This window comes from Pantherophis guttatus, chromosome 1 (assembly GCF_059756535.1).
Source record: "Pantherophis guttatus breed Tessera chromosome 1, ASM5975653v1, whole genome shotgun sequence".
In the NCBI taxonomy this organism is placed as follows: domain Eukaryota; kingdom Metazoa; phylum Chordata; class Lepidosauria; order Squamata; family Colubridae; genus Pantherophis; species Pantherophis guttatus.
In genome coordinates, this window is record NC_142063.1 from 279,954,184 (window position 1) to 279,968,536 (window position 14,353).

At 37.3% G+C, this 14,353-nt stretch overlaps 1 protein-coding gene across 1 annotated transcript in view; it reads right to left on the bottom strand.

The window, feature by feature from the left end:
* PLD5 (phospholipase D family member 5) overlaps positions 1-14,144 on the bottom strand; it is a 79,330-nt gene extending 65,186 nt beyond the window's left edge. Inside the window, exon 1 of the mRNA XM_034428259.2 lies at positions 13,605-14,144. Coding sequence (XP_034284150.2) covers positions 13,605-13,793 — 189 coding nt within the window. The 5' untranslated portion in view covers positions 13,794-14,144. The remainder of the gene's footprint in view (positions 1-13,604) is intronic.
* Between the last annotated feature and the right edge of the window lie 209 nt (positions 14,145-14,353).

Consider the following 14,353-nt stretch of genomic DNA (forward strand, 5'->3'; position numbering starts at 1 on the left):
CCAGTTCTCTGAACTACTTAAAATTTCTGCTAGCGGTTCTCTAGAACTGGTCAGAACCTGCTGAAACCCACCTCTGGTCTTTTTGTTTTATTTTTCAGTACCTTGTAGCAAAAAGGAAGTAAATATTAGTATCTAGTACAAGATCATCCAATGTGTTTGAAAGCTCAGTGGGTATGCAGTTTTGAATTCCCTGGTCTTTGTGTGCCATTAACCTACCATGCTTTGAGTTCAGACATCATAATGTAGCTTGTTTGCTCTTGACTGGAAATACTGTGCAAGCCCAGCCACTATGTTTTATGGATCATAGATTATTGGAATATATGAATCCAGGCAGTAGGTCTCATTTTCCACTCCACTGCTCCTTCCTTTAGCATGTATTGTCCTTGCAAAGAGATTGTTTCACTTACGCAATTCATACAAACACTTTCTGCTTATTTATTTGAAAAGATTTATATAGCGTCCTTCATTGCTAATTCTAGGCTGGGTTACAAAAGAAGCCAGTTGGGCACACCACATTTAATAAACCATGCATAAAATATATTTCAGGTAAGGAAATATCAACATGCAGTGTTGTTGTCATCTTTGTGCTGACTATTGTTTTTCCTAAATTATACTAAAGAAATCAGTTGATCATATTGTGATTGATGTTAAAACTTTTAAGAAGAGTGAAGTTGTTGCTGTGATGTTTGTTTTTATAGTTATTCTTCATTTTCTACTGGGTAAACTGAGATGACACAAAATGCAATCAGTGAGCACCCTTTCTTCCTTCAGTAGTGATCTTGTTACTTTATTAAGGGATGCTTTTAACTTTACTACAAAATACAATTTGAAGATATAACAAAAGAATTGTGACAATATTAAGATGCCATTTGTGTATCAGCTATTATGGGACTATTAGAACAACTATAATAATCTTTATTAAGGTCTGTAAATCAGACCAGAATTAGCATTGAAGGAAACTCTTTGAATAAATAAAGTGTACTTTACTAATTACAAAATTGTGATAAAGTATGGGTGCATTGCCTTTGCAAGACAACATGACACAAATTTATTGCTCATATCACATACTGCTTTACATATTTATAACTTTCTGCACAGGAATCTGTGTTGAAGTGATGAATAAAAATGAAATAAAAGCAGCAGCACTCTTTATATACTTTAATACTTTTGCATTAATAATTTTATAAGAATTCTGATCTTGTATCCATCAGGTTAGTAAGCTACCAGCTCTTGGAGAAAGAAATGGCAGACTGGAGAGACTTCTATGAAAAGTCACAACCATGGAAGGATGAAGGTTTCTTTGGACATACAGAAGAAATTGCTTGGTGCTTTAAAAATCAAAAGGGAATTATAAATAATAAACCAACAGAGTGACCTGGATAATTGAATTTACAAAAGAGGTTTGTTAAATAAAGCTTAAATGAATCTTGTGAGAAGAAATTAAAAAATGAAAAATTATTTGACATTAATTAAATGGAGATTAAGATTGTTAGAAGAAAAATAAAAGGAATATAAATTTGGTTTATTTGATCAAGTTTGCTATTTCCTTAATGGGCTTTTGCTGATACCAAGACTGATGTGACAATGCTTTATGGTCTTGTTTAGAGATAAGAGATAGGACATAGAATAAAGAAATCATTTGTTGTAAATTAAGAGAAGCTGAAAAGTTACTAAAATTGCTTATACTTTGTGTGATGAAGGATGGAAATCACTTTTTATATTTTTCTTATATTTTACTTTACTATATACTTTCTTTACTTTTTTCTGTTGCCCTTATACTTTCTTTTGTTAGTTTTCATTATTACAATTAAATTGGTTTTAAAGAAAGGGTAGCAAACTATTATTATGTGATTAACAAGCAACAAATTCTTGATCTATGTAACTGTAAATGATTCAATTGTTTTTAAATTTTAGAGAAAGTCAAAGAAACACAAAGAATCTAATATCAGTTCACTGTGACTAAAGCATCCTTCTATTTGTATTTCCAAGTAATTAGGAAGAAATACTTACTAGTTCCTCTATGGATACTTCATGATAAACCAACTGTAGCTTAATATTCATTCATATAAAGAGGAAATTGCAGATATTTTTATCACTTTAAGCTTACTTTACATAATGAACCACATAGAATTAAAAATAAACAAATTATATTTTTTATTTTGATTGGTTATTATTTGTTATTTACCAAATAGCAAAATCCTTTTTAAACTTGTCCAAAATGATGTTAATTTCCAAATCCAAATTTTAAAAAAGTGTTTTAACACTGTTGTATGGTATGTCTTGCCAAAAAGCATATTTATGTCAATATGCACAGTAAACATATATTAAATGAAGTTAACCCAAATAATAAATTTCATAATATGTTATTCCTTACATCTCAATGATCGTGTTAAATAGCCTAATAATCATACTCTGACTTTTTAAAAAAAACAACAAAAGGACCAAAACATTAATTATACTTATCCGAACTTTTTTGCTGAATATGACTTAACATCCAGATCTCCTCATGTACATTTATCTTGCCTAAAAAAACACAAGAACTTCACTAATATATGACAATAACTAATTACGTGAGATTTCCAAAAATTCTAGAAGCTGTAGCATTTAAAATGGAAATGATTGTTTATGTCAATATACTTATATACTTTCTAAGGAAAAAAAATAATTCCTGACAATTCCAGAGCACAGGCATAAGCCAAAAGAAAAATCAGATATGAAAAACCTTTTTTTAAAAAAAATACTGTACAATTAAATACATACTAACATAAAAACGACATATACTGTATTTCATACACTAGTAATACAAATGGAAATCCCATATACATCATGCATCACCATCTGGCATGTAAAAAATGACTGCGTCATTATATTCACTCTGGTAGGTCACAAGTTATGCAGGAATGATTCACATTTGAGCTATTGAGTTTTTGGTTTGGTTTGGTTTTTAACAAAGATCCTTTCTTTAGAGAGAACTAGCTTGTTTAAGTTTAACAGTAGAGGTTCATATAAAGGAAAGAAAAGGACTTTTTCTTGCCTATCAACAATTACAACTTGGTGACAGCCTGAGGAGTTGCACAGATCTGTGCTGAGCCATGTCACAGAATGTGCTGGAAATATCCTTAAAGTCATCAAATCAACCCCTCTGCACAGTCATGGAATCTACTATTACAGTTTTCTCAACATCAGGATGGGGAGGATTCGTATAAAGACCACATTGCTGTAGACATTAGAACCATCTAAATCTGGAAATACTCCATCTCTAACCCGCAGCTTCAAGAATAGGGGAAAATCCGTTGGTCTTCCTGGAGCAAAGGTCTTTGCACAACTTCATCTGGTTCACCAGTTGCAGCCTTTCCTAAATCAAAAGATATCTCAGACATTCATGCCCTAGACTCAATTATTGCAACATGCTCTGTATGGAGCTGTCCTTAAAGACCACTCAGAAGCTTCAACTGGTCCAGAATGCAGCAACATGGGCAATGATAGGCACACTTTGGTGTGCCTATCACATAGGCACACCAAAGTGTGCCTATGTGATTACTTTACTTCACAAGCTACCCTGGTTGTCAGTTTACTTCCAGGTGCTAGTTGCAACCTATACAGCCCTTCATGGCATAAGACCTGGTTACTTGAGGGACTTCCTATTTCCTTGGATGACTGCCTGGCCAATTCAATCTGACAGGGTTGGCATGCTCCAGGTTCTTTTAATTAAGCACTGCCAACTATCAACAACCCATAACTATGCTTTTTCTGTCACAGCACCTGCCCTCTGGAATAGGCTTCCCTTTGGAATACAGGTGACTTTCATCTGTGACATTCCAGAGAATCTCAAAAGCTAGCTCTGGGCAAGTGTGACTGCAGCCCCTTGCTGGGTGTGTAATATATGTTTTGTTGTTTCTGGCCAGGTCCACCATCTTGTTTAATGTTTTCTATTCCAACTATTTATTTGTTATTTTATATTTAAGTTGTGATCTGCTCAAATAAAATAAATAAACCCAACCTTCCTTTTCTATGTATGATAGCTTTATTTTATTTATTTTATTTTTATTTGTGAAATGTACTAGCCACTCATCTTGCCACATGGTAACTCTGGACTGCTTACAATGGTAAAAGATAAAACTGTATAGTAATATAAATACAATACTATAAATACTATAAAAATCAACCTAGCAAAAAAGATGGGGCAGGGAATATGATGAGACAGAGAAGAGGGTGGGATCTGTTGTTAATCAATTAATCACCCCTAAAATGAAGCCCCTCCCTTAGTGCCCAAAACCAACTGGTCTTTAAGCTCTTACGGAAGGTCGGGAGGGTTGGGGCTGATCTCACTTCAGGAGGTAAGATGTTCCAGACAGCAGGTGCAATGGCAGAGAAGGCTCTTCAGTTTAGCTGAAAAGTCCTTATTACCTACAAAGTTTTGCTAAGCAACACCCATTTTGTTCTTATTAGAATGTATTTTCTGTAGCTTATATTTTACAAGTTTCCAACTCTCCTGAATTTCTTTTATCTGAAAGATTTCTGCCCATGCAATCCTTAGTACTTCTTTAACCTTGTTAAAATTGGTTCTCCTGGATCCAGTGTGCACATATATTTATGCTAAAAATTCTCTTTCTCTAATATCTTACTTTCCAAGATGATATAGCAGTTCCTTCCAAAGTTTCCAAGGGTTTTATCTTTTCCACTAGCATTTTCCTATTATTTGGGATCATATCTAGGACATCCAATACCTTGTCTCATCTGCAAACCTCTTGAAAATGAAGTAGTCTATTATTGTACTTTCCAGGGGGGGGAAATCTGCTTGTCCTACTTACCTAAAGATAAAAGCTCATTTTATTTGCAGATAAAAAGGCAAGATAAGTAAGTACTCAGAAATGAGGCTATATTTTTGTAGGTAGCAAGTAGTTGCATTAGACGTTCTGGTATGTTTTAGTTTCTGTACTCATTATTTCTAGAAACCTTTTTCACGATCAACCTGAAAGAGCTTATGAAATGAGCAAGACAATGTGTACTGCATGCACACATATAGTAATTCTTGCTGACTTACTACTAACTGATTGATTGATTGATTGATTGATTGATTGATTGATTCAAGTCAGTCCAACTTGGCTAATAGTTTCTCTCCTCTTCCTCACCACTTTGCTATCGTGGCCATCACTCAGCTTCATTCAGAGAATTCCAATATTCCTTACAATTTCTATTTACCCCTCACATGATCATATCCCATGCAACTTGATCTAAATTAATCTCCCTCTCATGTTCCCCATGTCATTAGGGGGGGAAAAGTTCTCCACCTTGGTCTACCTTATCTCATTTTGCCTTTTCTTTTATCTCATTTTGCTTCCTGAGTCTCTTCAACGTTGAATTCTTCCTCAAAGCCATTAAAATATTCATAAGGTTAAAACAGCTTATCTGGCAGTTTGATTGTAACAAACAGTAAACAGGCAGTTTTCAGCCTTAGATAGTTCACTCATCACTTTGCACATTTGAGTCATTTAAATGATGTATGGTTTTATTTTATTTTCTCTCTGTGTGTGTCTCTGTCTGTTGGTTGTCTTTGTTGTATAGCACAACTCAACATAATTAAAAATGGGATAAATAAAATAAAAACTAGATAAATAAATTGGGAACAGCGGTCATCCAAGCCCTTACAGAGTGCATGTGAGATATAGAAAGTGAAGAGATAAGGAATGGGAAGAGTCCCATTATAGGAGTGTAGTAGTATGTTCATACAATTAAAGATTTAGTTCCTGGACCATTAAAATTGTATATTTTAATCTTATAATTGATATCATCAGTACCATGATGATAATTACTTAGTATGAAAAAGTTACAAAACTTTATTTTATGAATTATTGCCTAATTCCTAATTGTTAAACATCAAGTATTTCTTGAATATTTGATCAGGACAGAAGCGGAATTCAACAACTACAAATAATTCCATACCACCTTTGTGTGCATAGAAGTAGACAGTTTTGGAATATACCATAACCTTGTATGTACAGGTAGTCCTTGACTTACAACAGTTCATTTAGTGACCGATCAAAGTTATAACGGAACTGAAAAATGTGACTTATTGTTTTTCACACTTACCACCGTAGCATCCCCATGATCAAAATTCGGATACTTGGCAAGTGTTTCATGTTTATGGCAGTGTCAGTGTCCCAGGATCATGTGATCAGCTTTTGCAACCTTCTGACAAGCAAACTTAATGAGGAATCCAGATTCACTTAACAACCATGTTACTAACTTACAAATGCAATGATTCACCTAACAACTCTGGCAAGAAAAGTGGTAAAATGGGGCAAACTCACTTAACAAATGTTTCACTTAGGAACAAAAATTTTGGGCTAAATTGTGGTCGTAACTCGAGGACTACCTGTACTTGTTACAAAATTGAAAGAACAACATATATTCAGCAATATATTCTGGCTAAGGTAAAGCTTATCAACTCAGCACATCTTCCCAATAACCTAAGAATAACACAGTATTTCTCACCTACTTTTTCCAGCTCATTACCTTAAAAGTATTCTTTGTGATAGCTAAAAATGTGAAATTAAGTAGGACATTGAAGCATGTAGTATATCAATGTTTAAAGCTATACAGGTATTCCTCAATTTACGACACAATTGAGCCCAAAATTTATGTTGCTAAGTGGGAAATTTGTTAAGTGAGTTTTGCCCCATTTTACGACTTTTCTTGCCATGTTTGTTAAGGGAATCACTATAGTTGTTAAATTAGTAACACACTTGTTAAGTGAATCTGGTTTCCCCATTGACTTTGCTTGTCAGAAGGTTGCAAAAGGGGATCACATGATCCCAGGACACTGCAACTGTCATAATTGTGAGTCAGTTGTCAAGCATCTGAATGTAAAACACATGACCATGGGGATGCTGCAACGGTCATAAGTGTGAAAAATGGCCATAAGTCACTTTTTTCAGTGCCGTTGTAGCTTCAAACGGTCACTAAGCAAACTGTTGTAAGTCAAGGACTAGCTGCATACAAATACATTTGCAAATATCTATGAACTCAGGGAACCATATTAATTGCTCCTCAAAGCTATTGCAGGACTCCCAATTCCATACCCATGAAATCCTAAAACTAGTACTGTGCTCTAGCATAAGTCAGCATGTCTCTCAGTTTGAACATGAAAGGTTGCTGCAGGAAAATATAATGGGGAGTTGCCAAATGCATCTTCTTGGAAAACCCTGTGGAGTCGTAGAAGAAAAGACAAGTAAAACAAAGCAAAATATCCCCTTCCCTTAATTAATTTCCTGGAGATTTGAGAAACAACTCTGCTGGATCAGCTATACCAAAGAATGTTTATTTATTTATTATTTTATTTTATTTTATTTCTATACCACCCTTCTCCTGCGGGACTCAGGGCGGTGTACAGCCAGGATAAAACATAGCATATAAAATTTAAAAACATTTTAAAAACAATTAAATAATTTTGGCCCGAATTTAAAACAACCCAATTAAAACCGATATCGTGCGTATCTCAGGGGGCAGGTCATTCCAGAGGGCAGGTGCTGCCACAGAGAAGGCTCTCCCCCTGGGGGTTGCCAGCCGGCACTGTCTGGCTGACGGCACCCTGAGGAGGCCCTCTCTGTGTGAGCGAACCGGTTGGTGGGAGGCTATTGGCGGCAGAAGGCGGTCTCGCAAATACCCTGGCCCTAAGCTATGGAGCGCTTTAAAGGTGGTCACCAACACCTTGAAGCGCACCCGGAAGACCACAGGAAGCCAGTGCAGCTCGCGCAGGAGAGGTGTTATATGTGAGTGCCCCGTCGCTCCCATAATCCCCCACGCGGCCGCATTCTGGACCAACTGCAGCCTCCGGGTGCACCCCAAGGGGAGCCCCATGTAGAGAGCATTGCAGTAGTCCAGGCGGGAAGTGATGAGTGCTTGAGTGACCGTATGTAGGGAGTTGATATAGCAACAAGGAGATAACAAGGCGATAATATTAAGAGACAAGCATTGGCTCTGGGAACCAAGGCCAATTTAGCATAAACCCCATAACCTCAACTGATTACACAGCAACTCGTGGAATGTCCTCTGTATTCTCTCAGTATAGTATTCTTTTTGTAATTCCACTCTATTCTCTCATAGAATCCACTCCATATCCAATCTCACTGATACATAAGCTTCTTCTATATCCAATCAATTATATTTAATTGCTTTGCTATATCCAATCAGAAGCTATTTTAATTTACATAATTATCTATAGAAAGATTGCATCCTTACCACTTTATATTGCTTCTACTGACTCCAGTAACATAATTAACAATCTGAGTGTCAGCCTGGAGGCAATCTTTTCTTTTGGATCTTCAGGGCTGCCACACTTAGTGCTGTGGAAAGTAGGGGGGCGGGATTGCATGGAGTTGGTAGAGTTATTTAGCCATAACAACATTCTTTTCTCTGAGAGTCAAGGATGTTCAGCCTGCACCTGGAGTGGCGTGACTGGGAGGCATCTCCAGTTAGGACAGTGGATTGATTGGACCATGTGATGGACATGTGAGTGCAGGGGAAGGGACTTTGACTTCCTTTTGGGTGGGGAAAACTCGGGATTCGGGTTTTCCCAGATGTGCCAATATGACATCTCTAATAAAATGGATCTTTGAGGAATTGCTTGCCTCTAAGTCTTACTTGGTTGGGGGTGTTACTTGGAACCTTGGCAGTAACCCAAATCCCACTTTCCCACAACACTAAGTGTAGCAGCCCTGAAGATCCAAAAGAAAAGATGGCCTCCAGAGCTGACACTCAAATTGTTAATTATGTTACTGGAGTCAGTAGAAGCAATATAAAGTGGTGAGAATGCAATCTTTCAATAGATAATAGCTTCAATAAATTCTTGGGAAATTTATGTGAGAGATTTTTTTCCTACGGAGTAAGCTTGCTAAACCCAGGTAAAATTATGCTTCTTTGAAAAGCAAAATTTCCCACGTCTTATACGAAGCTGAAATGTTATTGTTCTTCTTGTAGTTGTTGCTATTGTGGTCGAACTCATTGTATATGCTAACAAGGCAAAATAATCATGCCTTGATGGCATATGGCTGCTATACAACACTCTGACCATCTGATTTGATACTTATCTCTTTGATACAAGGGAGGAAAAAGAGTACAGTATGAGCTGGAGTTTAGATGAAAGCAGCATTGTAAAGACATTGCCTATAAAACTATAGGGCATCTTCCTGCCATGGTTAGGAAAAAAAAAATCTATAGATAAGTACTAAGAGAGCTGATTTAAAGCAAGAGACAATGTTATCTCTGTTGCACACTGCAGCCCAACTAAAGGAATCATCTCTTTTTTTACAGTACTGTTTTTCTGATTTTGGGGAGTAAAATAACTGTACACAAGGGAAGGATGAATAAATCATAAAAAGATGTCCTCATCTATTAAAAAATAAACATTGGATTCAGAGCTTTCTTTTGTTTAAAGAATGACTAATACCACAACTAATTTTAAAACACCTATTAAAACATGTTTTAACTTGAAAATATGATAACTCTGTATCTGCAAGAACACTGGTCTGTGTTTGGGCTGAAAATCCAGATAAAAAGCTCATACTTCTCATTAAAATATGGCTTTAAATTTTATTTTGTTTACTTTCAATAAAATGATGTTCATTTGTAAAGTCTTGAGGGTCTATCCAAGTTTCAATTGATATTTAGATTATATTTTAATTATTAATACCAACCCTAACCACAGTGACATGGCGAGGGGCACAAAAAAAATTGAGAAGTCCCAGAGTGATGGAGCATGGAGAAAGAAAGATACAGAAGGTTAACTTAGAATTTGTTACATTCGTTTTCTGCTTCATCTTATCCAAAGCCAGGGTTTTCCATCTTGGGCAACTTCCAGATTTATGGATTTCCAACATCCAGAATTCCTAACAATCCCTTTGCTAGCTGGGAATTCTGAGGAATTCCCATACTAATAAAGGAGAATATTTATAGCTTAGGGTTGACATGAGGGGTCCTTGGTGCTCTCCGAGCTTGCTTGTTTGCTAGTCTAGACTAGCACTGATTTATGTCACCTAGTTTGGGTAATGAAACATCTGCAAAAAACAAGCAACCTCAGAGAGCAGCAAGGACCCCTCAATCCATAACTCATACCATTTGGATGTTGTCCAGTTTGAAAATACTCCTATAACCCAAGAACTGAAAACAAGGGGATGCTAGTTTTATGGCAGAGAAATTATATTATAGTAGTTCTTTGCTTCTTCTCCATCACAATAATTGTTTTTTAAAAAATCTATACAATGGCACAAGCTTAGACTGTCTTTATTTCTATAGTCATAGATATTTACGGAGGCAATTACCAGGACAGCAAATGACGAAAGCATCGTTGTGCCATTGCGATATAAAATACACTCTTTGTGCCTACGTTGTGATGTCACGTGCACATATGAAAGGGATGGAACATGTATCAAAATGGCATAATGTTTCTTTCATCATTTTGAGGAAAGGATTGGATTTATTTATTTTATGTATTAAATTTATATGCTGCATGACTCCCATCCTGTACATGTTTCTGGCTTGTAAATATTCATAAAGAAAAACTGCTGCTCAATGCAAACTGCAGTTATATTAAAATGATTGCCATTTTTTTAAAAAAAGTTAAGTCCTTCAAATTCAGCATGTTCCATGGCTAGCATTATCTAAGTGAATGGCTAGCAGGCGGTTGCTAAAACTGAAGAATAATGTGACCAGAATCCCCTCCAAGACTGTAATATTTCAGCCACATGATCAAATAGGATGTATTTTGTTCCAAGGATATTTTTTAAGAAACACAGTAAGACAAGGAATAAATATCAATGTTGATGTTGCAAACAATGCAGACTGTCATGTCCCTCCTATCAATGCTATTTTATTCATCTAATATTGTTTTTCCTGCTACCACTGTTTAATGAATACAATAGCTGGTGAAGTGTGCTCAGCTTAATTCCTGTATTCATCCAACAGAAGAAAGGCAGATAACTCATATACAGACATGGCTTTAATTCCAAATCAGACTGCCCAATCTAAACTCAACAATAAACCTTTTAAGTGGATTTCATGCTGACCCACCCCTCCTACTACCATCAATTACTATCTGCACTTCACATGAACTTCTAAAAAATGCAGTATATTATAATGTATTTATTATTAGGTAAGTTGAATATTCATTGTGTGTATGTATTGGTTCAGATTATTTTTTTAAATTTTTGCACTATTTTGAAATGTTTAAACATTGGAATGTTTAACATGTTTTAAATATAAATAAAATAAAAAGTTGCTATAAAGTAGGAGTAGATGACTTAATACACTCCAATTTTTTCCCCTTTATTTCAGTTAATTACACAGCCACTCCGGCAAATGGCAAGAATTTGTGGAATTTGTAGTCCAAAATACTTGGATTTACCAAGTTACCTATGGTTGATAGCAGATTGTCAATTACAAAAGCATCCGTTATAAACTCCAAAAACATATTGCATGTTGTGAAACAACTTACAGGAAGGTTTGTACATTCTTTGTGAGAAACTATCTAAATCCTCTATGCTTACGCATTTTTCCCATTCCAGAAATATAGATATGTAGAATATACTCCACCAAATAAATTAACAAATGGAGTTATCACTGAACTCAAATGGCCATGACCATTATGCAGACAGAATTACACTCTTAATTTTTTAAAAAACCCACAATCACATTAATATCCGTGTTTATGTGTATTTATCCACCTTAATTCACTGCCATATTCTCAGGTCAATAAATTTCTTTCAATCAATCATTTTGCCATGGCTCAAGATTAGATACATTAGGTATTTATATATAAAACATAACAAATGTGTTTTTAACCCCGATTACAATTATCTAGTTCTTTCTTTTATTGTTAAGGTTAGTAAATATGCTACATTTAGTTAAAACACTGATGCATAACAAAAAGAAACTGATCTATTGTCCAAACTTAAATGTACTGAAGCAAAGTCAGTAGTTTTGCTTTAATCTGCTATTTAGAACCCCTGTTGAATCAAGATACATAAAATTGCTATAAGGCTGCTGAGGATATTTCAAGAGTTTAACTTTCCACTGTTGATCATTCTGCTTTGATATAAATTACTAAAATACAATCCATATTTGGGCTTTGTAATTTACTGATATTTGTTTTTTCCAGATTCCTTTCTTAAATAAATAGCGGTATACAATACTGTCGGAATGCAAGGCTTTCACCATTCCAGTTACTGCACCTTTGCCTGTATTTTGGATTACATCACTTGGCACTAGTTCATGTACTGTAGCTTTATACAAAAGTCAGAATATTTTGCTACAGTGATTTCTTTCAAGGAACTAACTTGCATTAACTGCACTTTATTGTTCATATTTTGCATATAAGGAACATAGGGACTCTTTATTTCACCTTATTTTGAGCAGTACACAGCATCCCCTTAAGCAAGCCTGCTGCATTATAAAACTTAACTGTTTCCTTGCTTGCTAACATACATGCAACAAAACTTCACATTAGAGTTAAACTCCTTTTCTTCCTACAAGTACGTACTTAACCTAATATCAAAATCAAAATATGCTGTTCCATTATTCATACAACTCATTAATGCCATATACTACACAAGAACATGACAATCCATTGCTGTAAAACCTCTGAACTACAGGAATATTTCCAAGTACCTTAAAGCCAGCATTAAATGTTCATTGCAGCCAGCCATAGCTTCAATTGTTTCCTGGTCCCCAAAACCCCTTAGTTAACATTATTCCTGCAGGAATTGACAGCGCAATCAAATCTACTTTGCACAACCTTACATAGCCATGTAAGAAATATATCTAGAAAAAAATATACCTAGAATACAGCAAGTCTATACTTCTAAATACAAAATAAAAAAATCAGCTACATCTAAATTATCATAACACCGCAGGATGCATTCAGTTGGAGAAGTGTTCTACAATGTTCCAGAGTTTCCATGACCTCTCAGCAATTAGATGCCTTCATGGGACCTAGATGTAAAAACTGGATTGCAGCAGATAGTGGTTTAAAAAGAGAGAGAGATGAAGCATATAATATGAAAACAGAAAACTATTTGCACTTCTGAGGAGACTGAACAGTGACTAACTATTTGGGCATCATACTGGATAAAGTATATTACATCACATGCAATCCTATATATGTTTATTCGGAAGTAAATCCAGATGGGACATGGTCCCAAATCAGCATACATGGGATTGTCATTTAAATGCTGTCCCCAGATAACTATGTTTTTTATTCCACTTTTGGTATTCTTGGGAGGTAGGTTTAAGTAGGGACAACCCATATTGAGGGGTAGTGTTGATATCAAATTGGTCTTGTGCCAGGTCGAAGTAAAAAGCTAGCCTCATCCTGACTTCACGAGCACGTCTATGAGTCCTGGGTGCGAATTCTCCCTCAGCCCAAAACGCCGCAAGTCGTCAAGAAAGTTTCCGCTCCGACTCAAGCTTTCGCACCTGTAAAATGGGTCGATTAACCCGCCTGGCGGACTTAATCGAAAGAAGGATTTAAAGGGAACGGCGGTTAGCCAAGCGTTTCAGGAGAGAGAGAGAGAGAGAGAGAGAGAGAGAGAGCAACAAAAGTGGCTTACATGCTCCAATTTGTCTTTCCTTCTCAGCCAGACGCTGGCACTGTAGTCCTGCTGCTTGACGGCGCTGTAGAAGTTGGAGCCCACTCGGGTCAGGCTGGGCGAGGGTTCCCGGGGTCTGCTCTTCAGCCTCATCTGCTCGAAGCCCTCAGGGCGGGTCGAGGAGGCGAGCCACTCGCTCCTGCCTTCCATCTTGACATGACAAGGCAAAGTCCACGGCGGACCCAAAGAAGACACCGGGCGGAGGAAAGGCGGCGAGCGCGAGGCTGGGTTTAAGAACAAAGCGCCGACGAAGAAGCGCGGGAGGGGTTGTGGGGGGGGGGACACCCGACGGAGGCAAAGGACAGGCAGGCTCGAGGGAAACGGCGCACCCAAGTGCCCGGTGGGGAAAACGAGCCGAAAGGAGCCTCAGCTGGGGCAGGAGCCTCTGGCCCCCGCCGAGCTGCAGCTCGCTACCAGCGCAGCCCTAAGCAGCTCTTTGCGGCACTGGCTTCTGAGAAGAAGCTCAAGCGAATGAGGGGAAATCCGAGAGCGGCCACACACCTTCTCGGGCGGGCAGGGAAGAAAGGAGGGAGGGGCCGAGGCGGGAGGGAGGGAGGGAAAGAGGGAGGAACGCAAGCGGCGGCGGCGGCCACGGGGAGCTGAGGGGCGCGCGCCCCCTCCCATCCCACGGATTCCACCAGCCTGCAGGTTGGTGCAGTGGCGGGGCTGCGTCCTTCGCGTCCGTCCCGCGCCTCCGCTTCTTTCTCCGC